The sequence below is a fragment of the Cyanistes caeruleus genome, unplaced genomic scaffold (genome assembly GCF_971803275.1).
Source record: "Cyanistes caeruleus unplaced genomic scaffold, bCyaCae1.hap1.1 HAP1_SCAFFOLD_117, whole genome shotgun sequence".
NCBI classification, from domain to species: Eukaryota; Metazoa; Chordata; class Aves; order Passeriformes; family Paridae; genus Cyanistes; species Cyanistes caeruleus.
Window position 1 is genome coordinate 46268 of NW_028255917.1, and position 9201 is coordinate 55468.

At 57.1% G+C, this 9201-nt stretch overlaps 1 protein-coding gene across 1 annotated transcript; it reads right to left on the minus strand.

Moving 5' to 3' along the window:
* Positions 1–277: 277 nt before the first annotated feature.
* Positions 278–6278, minus strand: LOC147646161 (maestro heat-like repeat-containing protein family member 7). The gene is made up of 16 exons (XM_086873828.1): positions 5629–6278; positions 5374–5529; positions 5040–5104; positions 4781–4930; positions 4443–4591; positions 3991–4138; positions 3554–3741; positions 3327–3464; positions 2933–3047; positions 2623–2760; positions 2232–2408; positions 1940–2095; positions 1680–1781; positions 1354–1456; positions 1008–1064; positions 278–717 (listed from the first exon to the last, which is right to left on the minus strand). Exons 1-16 carry the CDS (start codon positions 5750–5752, stop codon positions 518–520), a joined length of 2166 nt encoding a protein of 721 aa, XP_086729954.1. The 5' UTR covers positions 5753–6278; the 3' UTR covers positions 278–517.
* Positions 6279–9201: the final 2923 nt, after the last annotated feature.

Consider the following 9201-nt stretch of genomic DNA (forward strand, 5'->3'; position numbering starts at 1 on the left):
CAGCCTGGCCCGGCAGCAGCGCCACTGCCCCACAGGAGCTCCAGCAGCTCCTCAACCATCACGGCACCAACACACGGGCAGCAGGACACAGATGGCGCTTCCTGCCTGCCACAGGGCTTGTGGCTTCAGCACAACCACCAAAGGCCAAGGGGCTTCTGGCCATTTCCCCTGCACCACTGCATGCCCCGGCAGGTTGCTGAACACAAGAACCCTTTTCCCTCTCTTCCCCTATGCCCCGCACACCCTGGGCAGCAAAAGAAAGGTCTTGGGACTCTTGTGGTTTAGAACATATCCTATATTATTTACATACTAGATGGAAACGAAACGAAGAAAAGAACAATCTCTATGAAACAAAAACTAACAGATGGCCCATGTGGCCCCAGAAAATAGAGCCTCTCAGCCCTAACATATCCTATATTATTTACATAGTAAAAAGAAAAAAACAGAAGAAAACAATTCTTATGAAAATAAAAATCCTGGCTTGCCCAGGTGGCCCCAGCAAACAGAACGTCCCAAATCAGCGCTGAGCACATCTCCAGCAGCGCAGCCAGCCCAGGCCCGACAGACGAGGCCGTGTCCTCCATGCCCTGAGGATTTGGTCTTGCATCCTCTGGAGAATGGAGTATCGGGCACTCTGGATGGCCCGGAGGACATACAGCGTCTCAAGTGCCAGGTCTGACACGGCACCGCTTCTGTCCTCCGTCAGGCGTTCGAGGGCTGCAAGAGAGACGAACAGAGCCACGGTCACACCCCAGAGCTGTGGGGGCCCAGCGAGAGCCCCCTGCCAGGGCCATGCCAGCCGGCTCTTGCCTTGGCCAGGAGGGAGCAGGGACCAAGGGGGTCAGCCCGAAGCTGCTGGCCACAAATGCCCCACGTGGCCCTGAAATCTCACTGTGCTCTGCCCACGCCGTCCCTCATCGGGACAGGGAGCAGAGCCCTCCACAGCCTGGCCAGGGCTTGCAGCTGCCCCCGACAGCCAACACTGTCAGCCTGCTGCCGTGGCTCACCTCTGCACAACACCTGGAGCTCTGCGTGCTGCCCCCTCAGCTGCTCCCCGGCCATCCCTGAGAACACAGAGCCTGTCAGGGTCCCAGCAGCACAGCTCCCTGCCAGCGGCGCTGCCAGCCCTGTGGCCACACGGCCTCCTGCCCCGGCAGGGCTCAGCCCGGGCCCTTGCCGCATCCTGACTCAGCCCAAGGGCACGGCTGCCAGAGGCCGGCAGCAGCAGCCGGGGCTGGGGTGAGGACAGCCGGGGATCCAGGGCGCCGGGCCCGGGTGCCGCTGCCGGGGCAGCAGCCGGTGCTGGGGCCGAGCTGCGGCGGGGCGGGGAGGGAGCCCGGGCTCGGGACTCACCGATGACCCTGATGGCCGCCGCTCGCAGGGTCTCCTGTGGGTCCTGCAGGTACTGCAGGGCCCGGCGCAGGTGCTCGGCCAAGGGGATCCTGTGGTCGGCCAGCTGGAGAGAGCGGCAGGAGGGAAGGGTTGGCGCGGGCTCTGCCCCTCGGCCGGGCGCTGCTGCCTGCGGCCAGTCCCGGCCTCCCGTGCCCGGCCAGCCCTGAGAAGCCGTGCGGCCCCCGGGTGCAGCAGTGGGAAGGGGCACAGCTGCCAGCCCCACACACTGAGCACCGGGGCCAGGGGGCTTCTCTAGCCTTTGGCTGGCACTTGCAGGCCGCCCTTACCACGAGCTTGGCAAACTTCCACAGCTTCTCCTTCCTCACAGCTTTTTCTAGGTCTGGCCTCTTCAGGAAGTCAGCCGCGCGAAGGAGCGTTGTCCGAGAGGCCTGGGGAGCAGCAGAGAGCCGCAAATGGCCCCACAAGGCAGGGCACAGGAGTGTCCCAGTGCCAAGGGCTGGAGGAGGCTGCAGCCTGCAAGCCTGCGTCAGGGCAGGAGGCAGCTGAGCCCCCTGCCAAGGCGCAGCAGCAGCCCAGGAGTCCTCACCTCTGCCACATGCCGATTCTCATCTTGGCAGTGGAAAAAGAGTGGGAGCAGGCTCTGGTACACTCGTTCCTTCAGGGGCTTTCTTCCTTCTTCTTCTGCTGAAGACATCACTCTTCGAAGGAGAGACATGGAGAGCAGCTGCACCTGGCTATCGGGCTGTATGAAAGGAAGGAAGGAGAAATGACCTCATCATTGGCTTCTTGTGGCCCACATTGGCGCAGGCCTGCAAATGCACAGGACACAAAGTGTCCGGGCAGCAGGCAGTGGCCGTGGCTGGGGCACAGAGCCTTACATTGTCCAGGAGTTTCAGGAGCGGCTCAGCCAGCTGCAGGGACCTGCGCCAGGATATTGGGGTGTCTTCATCCGTGAAAATATGGCTCAGGAGAGCAATGCTCATCCTGGCCACGTCACTGTCCAAGTCCCACAGGAGGTGCACTAGTCTTCCTGTCAGGCTCTGAATTCTTTCGGCCTGTGCAGAACACAAGGGTGTGAAAGCCCGGGCAGCTGCCGCAGGGCCCAGAGGCCAAAGGGCTGTCCCAAAGCACTCGGGCAGCTGAAGCAGGAGACAGGAGAGCTGCGAGGAGCTGCCTCAGCGCCCAAGGCAAAGGCCAGCCAAGGGCCAAGTGACAGCATTGCCCAGCCTCATGCTGCCCACACGGCTTCAGCTGCTGCCCCCTTCTCACCATGGAGGGACGGTCCCTTAGCAGGAGGAGAGCCCTGAGAACCTGGTGATGCATCTCTCTGGAGTTGTACCACAGGTACTTATACAAGATCTCCATTAGGCTGTCACCACAGTCACTCAAGTCCAGGCAATCTAGGAGCTGAAAGGCACAGGGCAGTGAGAGGGGAGCCGGCCGGCAGGAGCCTGGAAGTGCGCAGGGCTGGGCCCAGGCAGCAGCACAGGGCGCGGGTGCCGTCCCAGGCAGCTGTGGCTATGGCAGGGGACAGGGCTGGCAGGGAGCTGAGCGAGGTAGTGCTGGCCATCAGGCTCACCTCCACAAGGAATGCCATGGCAGAGACATCCCAGTGTGGCAACGGTTTGCTGAGCACCTCAAGCAGGTAGCTTAAGATGCCTTTACACAAGTGGGCGGATGCACGGCGCATTACCCTGGAAGGCGGAAAATGGCAGAAAGAGTCTCAGCAAGGGTGCGAAAAGCCTCTCCCAGGACTGATGGACACAGCTGTCCTATTGCCCCAGAACACTGTGAGGCGATTTGGGCCCTTGAGATGTGGCTGCTCCTGGACACGTTCCTCTCACAGCCTTTTCCAGTCTCCTTGGCCATCCCTCGGTGACGAGGCCCTCAGGCCCATGGCCACAGGGACTGTGGGGGGGCATCCCGGGCAGGGGGCACAAATGTCAGAGGCAGTGGGGAGAAGGGGGGCTCACCTGGCCAGCAGACCCACGGCATAGTGGTGGGTGTCAGCACAGAGCAGCGTGTCCCAGCCACGCTTGCGTTCCATTGCCACCACCACATGCTCCAAGTGGAGACTGCAGAGCAGGGCCTTCAGGGTCTGCACTGCAAACCTGTGTGCACAGCAAAGCCCAGGTGACGCTGGGAGCGCTGGCTCTGAGGCTGGGGAAGTGGCAGGGACAGGAGGAGTGGCATGGAGCACCTGTTGGGGCTGGTGGAGAGGCCGTGTTGCTCCTGGCATTCCTTCCAGAAGGTATGGACGTCCTCTGTCATATACAAAGTACTGAAGTACGTTTGGAAGAGCAGATGCACAAAGAGGCGGGGGAAATAGACTGTGAGGATCTGTGGGCAACAGGGCCCCTGGAGGATCTTCCACATCACCAGAGTTGCCTGCAGAGGACAAAGCAGCCCGAGACAGCGCTCAGTGCCGGGGCGTCCGTGTGGCAGGGCCTGAGCGTGGCAGGGAGAGGCCGGGGCAGACGCAGGGGGAGCAGCGGGCCTGGTGGCCCTGAAGCTGCCCCTAGGCCAGGTTTGTGGCCAGTGCCTGAAGCAGGGAGATGCAGTGGGGGAAGGAGGCAACAGAGCTGCTGGAGAGGCGGCCGGCCTTGCGGTGAGCAAATGCCAGCTCCCGAAACTCACAGTCAGGGAAAAGACAGCCGTCTTGTCCCCATCAGAGGTGCCCAGGTTTTTCTGCGGCCAGCTCCCCACCACATTGATGAGGAGCGGTGTCACTTCCTCTGAAATCCAGGGCGAGAGCAAGATGGTCGTCCACATGGCCATAGCAGCTCTGCGGGGTCAGACACAGCACCGTGGGCTGGGCAGCAGCGGGGAGCTGAGCTGGCCGCCAGCTCTGCCTGTGCCCACTGGCCCTGAGCGGCAGCAGCAGCCAGGCAGCCCAGCCCTGTGGGGACAGGCCCCTGAGGGGCAGGCTGGCAGCACGGCAGCAGGCTCGGGGGCCGACTTTGTAGCAGGGCTGGCAAAGGGAGCAGCCAGAGGGCCCTGCAAGTCTGTGTTGCTCACAGCCCTGGGCCGGGCTGTACAGGGTGATGGGCTGGGGAGCCCTGAGGCCTCGGGGCAGCTGGGCCCCATACCTGTCACACGTTGGGGCCACCCGCAGGAGAGTGATGGCCACATCATCGGGCTCTGCCTCGGCCACTTGCATCAGGGCCCAGTCCATCCTGTGCTCAGCAGCCTCATTGGCCATGAGCCACTGGTGGATGTACCTCACCACGCCGGGCACCTGGAGAAGGCACAGGGAGACTTGGAATGCTAGCAGAGGGAGTCAGCAATGTGCCCAGCTTCTTCCCCAGACAAGTGCTTCTCTTCCAGCACGCTGCCATGGCCTCAAAAGCTTCAAGTGAGCAGCAGGCGTGGCTTGGGAAAGCCAAGCAATTGCTGGAGGATCAAAGGCTGGCCACAGGCTGCTTACTTGCTCTGGATTGAAAAGAGCCGTCTCTACAAGCAGATCCAGCTGGGCAGCGCTGCTTTGTTCTACCAAGACCTCTGAGGATGCCTTGACCTCAGTGTCCATAGGTCTGGTGTCTTCCTTGCCAATTCTGGTGATGATTTGGTAAAGAAACTGTAGGAGAAGGGCAGGAAGGCAGGGAAGTTGCATGGAGTGCTCCAAGTGCGGTGCTGGGCTGAGCAGTGCCAGCAGGCCCAGCGCAGGTGGGGATGGCTGCAGGTACCTGCGCTGCTCTGCGGAAGCGGCCACGGGCGGTGTCCTGCTCTTGTGTGCCGTCCATGGCTGCATCTGGCAAAGAGCAGCCAGAGCTGAGGGGCTGCGGGAGAGGCCGGAGAGCACAGCCCAGCCCTGCGTTCCCCAGGCAGGGACAGTCCCGGGATGCCCCAGGGGATGCAGCACGGCCACTGCTGCGGGGGCAGCCCCAGCCCCTTTTTTGTGCTGTCCATGGGTATGTCTCCACAGGACAGTGTGGGATGGGATGAGATGGGATGCAATGGGATGGGATGGGGCCAAGATGGCCGCAGGCACCAGCCCTGTGGCCCAGCTCTGCCACTCACCCTCCTCCAGCGGCTGCAACTGCTGCACCTCTACGGTCTCTGGTGCTGGGGCAGCTCCAGGGCCTTCTTCCACTTCCTCCTCTTCCTCCTCCACCCAGGCCAGCTTGGGCACTCTTGGGGGTCGCTGCTCCAAATCTTCTTCCAGGCTCTCCAATCCTTTCCATAGGAACAGCACCAGGGGATGGCATGGCATGTAATGGGATGGGGCCAAGCTGGCAACAGGCACTAGCCCTAAGGCCGAGCTCTGCAACTCACCCTCCTGTGGTGCCTGGAACTCCTGCACCTCTTCAGTCTCCTGTGCCAGGACAGCTCCAGAGCCTTCTTCTTCCTGCTCCTCAAGCCAGGCCAACTTGGGCACTCTTGGGGGTCGCTGCTCCATGGCAGTGACTGGATTTATGGCTGCTTGCAGGAGAGATGGCTCGGAAAAGCTCAGAGTCAGCAAGTCCTGCAGTCGTGCCTGGAAGGCACCTGCAAGACTCAAGTCCTGGCAAGATTGCAAGACAGCGAGTCCTGCACTTGGGTGTTGAGGGCTCCTGCCACAAGGACAGGAGGCTCCTCAACAGGGACTGTGGTCTGGTCTCAAGGGCAGAGACTGCAGGGATGGGCGACACCTCGGCAAAGCTCCGGGTCACCAAGACCCACGGTCTGCCCTCAAGAGAACCTTAAGAAGGAAGGCTCAGCAAGGCCACAGGTCAGCAAGACCTGTGGTCTGGCCTCGAGGTCACCTGTAGTAATAGTGCTTCAGAAAAGCTCCAGGTCCGACACTAAGGAGTGCGCTGTGCGGGGGCTCCTCACAGCACCGCTCTGGCGCGTCCTGACCCGTCGCGTGCACCGAGCACTGTGGCGTGGCCCTGTCACCGCCAGCTCCTATGTCAGCACGTGTCACAAAGGGCCCTTTGACATCTGCTCCCGTTGCCACCATCCCACGGTGATCGTGCTGCAGCGTGTCACAAAGGGCCCTTGCACACCCTGCCCTCCGCCCTCGGGCCGCCCCCATCCCCCCCCCAAGTGGCCCAGCTTGGAAGGAATCCCTTGCCCAAAGTGTCTAAGACAGCCTGACGGGATCTTTAGGAACAGCTTGTTAGAAATGAAATGGAGGCAAATTTATCAATAAGAATTTTATTGAAAACTTTGCAAAATTTACTCATGGAAATGTCTCGGTGTTGAGAGACAGGTGTCTGCTAGGGAGGGCAGGAGCCTCCCTTGGAATGAAAAATGTGGACCCCCTCCCTCTGAATTATGATAATCCTGAAATCAAGGGGCTCTCAGGCAGAGATCTGGGGATAGGAATAACAGTTCTTTACTAGTATTTATAACCAGGCAAACAAACAACAATAACTACAGCGTTAGCAAGAAAACAGAACCAGGGACCCCGTGACAGCTTTCTGGGCTGAGACGGGAAAGGATGGAGGAGAGGCTTTGTTTCACAAACCCCCTCGGGTTGGCAGTCAGTGCTGGTGCTCCTGCAGGGCTCTGAGGAACACTCAGCTGGAACAGCAGGGATGAGCTGAGATCCCGGGCCAGTGGCTGAGGTGGATCAGCAGCTCCGTGGCAGTGGCTGGCACTGCCACACGTCCCGGCAGGACAGGGGGTGCGAGGCCACCAATGAGGAGGGAAGAAGGAGAAGAAGCAGCAGCTCCATCTGGGTGATGGCGAAATTCCCTTCTCCCCACCACAACAGCTCTGCACCCAAAGTGTTCTTCTCTGAAGCTGAAGAAGCCACCAAACTGTCCCCACCCTCCCCTTTTCCTGCCCCCTTCCCCCCCTGGGCCCAGCCAAACTCTTTATATTTCCTCAAGCACCCACCAAGTACCCGCAGTTAAGTTTTCCCTGCAAGTCATGAGTAAAAATTCCACAGGCAAGCCAGAACTAAATAGAAAATAAAGGACACGTAACCCCCAACACCTGTAAGTTGTATCTTGAGAGTCAGCCAGGATCTTTGTTTGCCAGAAACACCTCTGAAGTTTAATCAAGGCATTAGTCATCAAAATTATTTTGAAAATTTAAAGATCAAAGTAGCCAAAATACTCAATGTAACTAATTGCTGGGTATGTTCTCAGCTCAGGTTGGGAGGAATGGGGTTCCCTCGGAGGGCTCACCCTGTGGGGTGGCCAAAACTCTGTCAATGGGCTCTGACTTGTAACGGATCCAGTGCAGGGACACTGACAGAAAACTGTGCTGTGGAACACAGGAATGCAATTGTCAGTTTTACAGGATTGACTGAGATTTCCCTTCAGGAGAAACCTTCAGTGTTCTAGTTGGAGGCCACAATGTGAAAGGATTTCTGTGCTTTACCATCACAAGCTTACTCATCCTTTTTCCTCACCCTCATTCACGTTAGGAACAATAATTCTGTTGTCCATGGAGCTGGCACCTTTTGAATTCCAGAATAATGTCCCCAAGGCCCTTTGCTGTTCAGCTTTACCGCGCTGTCTGTGGCTAACAAGGCTTGCTGGGGTCCTTTCCCCTTCGGCTGGAGAGGTGCCGGGTCCCAGTCCCTGAGGGACAGCCAGGCTCCTGGTTGGAATTGGTGTGGAAGTCCCTCAGGGTCACATCAGCCTTCACATGGAGCCCCGTGGATCTGAGCATTTTCCAAAGGGGCCGTTGGGGCAAACAGGGAGATTTGGTCTGGCAGGGTCTGTAAAACAATATCCCATCCCATCGACTTGTTCTGGCAGAGAACACTTGGCTGCAGGGACATATTCCCATTGTTCCTGCCCAGGTCTCAGGATTCAAACAGTGTAGTCTTTGCCCAGAGCTGTTCCTTCAGCTGGCTTGGGAGGGCCATTTGGCCTCTGGACCCACACTCTGGCTCCTTTATTAGGACTGCTGGGTCCAAACTCTTTTTATCCACAAATGGAGGCAATTTGAAGTGGATATTCTTTCTTCACAATTATTTTTTCAATTGCGATATCAATATTTCTTCTACCTTGTCATGGGGTTGAACAATCAAATCTTGTTCACTATTGTTTAACAGACTTACTTCAATTTCTCCTTGATAATCTGCATCAATTCCTCCTCCCGTGACATGAACCCTTTGCAAGGCCAAGCTCCAGTGAGCAGTTATCAAACCAAAGTGTCCTGGAGGAATCTGAATTCTTATTCCTGCATTGTAAACTCTCATTTGCTTCTGATTTCTCCTAATGAATTCCAGTGCATGAAGGTCCAGCCCTGCAGCCTCTGGGGTGGCCCTGGCAGGGGCCATCACAGCCAGAACAATTTCCCAGGCAGTCCAAGTCTCACTGTCCATGGCTGTGTTTGCAAATTGGGTGCAGCCGTGCACACCCAGGGGTTTCCATTTCCCAGTGGGCCCATTGTTAAGGGCATGGAGCCCATCTGGGAGATGAGTTCTCCACCGGGACAGGTTCCCATCTCCTCATTTTATCAGCTGCTCTTTTAACAGCCTCTCCAGCCATGGAACCAATCCTGCCATTTTTGGATAATGTGGTACATGAAAAACCCAGCAGTTTTAATCTCTGTATTTTTCCCAGGAACAGACAAAGCATTGCACATCACAGCATCAGCAAACCATATAAAAACAGCCAACTTCACCCCTTCCTCCTTTATTCTGTGTATACAATTCACAAAGTTTACCATTGACATTTGGGTCTTTGCTAGTCCTTTTTTGTAGGGTATTTAGTGTTACAGTGAGCAACCTAAGCTCACAAATTAGTATTGTCAACATTATTTCACATTATATTTTTTTAATTTTGGATATAAATATATTATTATTATTATTATTATTATTATTATTATTATTATTATTATTATTATTATTATTATATCATTATCATTATTATTATCATTATCATCATCATCATTGTTGTT

Coding starts and splice junctions, on each gene's coding strand:
- LOC147646161 (XM_086873828.1), bottom strand. CDS start 5,752: ATGGAGCAGCGACCCCCAAGAGTGCCCAAGTTGGCCTGGCTTGAGGAG. Junction 3,048..3,326: donor GCCGTGGGTCTGCTGGCCAG/GTGAGCCCCCCT, acceptor TCCGCCTTCCAG/GGTAATGCGCCGTGCATCCG. Junction 1,457..1,679: donor GGAAGTTTGCCAAGCTCGTG/GTAAGGGCGGCC, acceptor CGCTCTCTCCAG/CTGGCCGACCACAGGATCCC.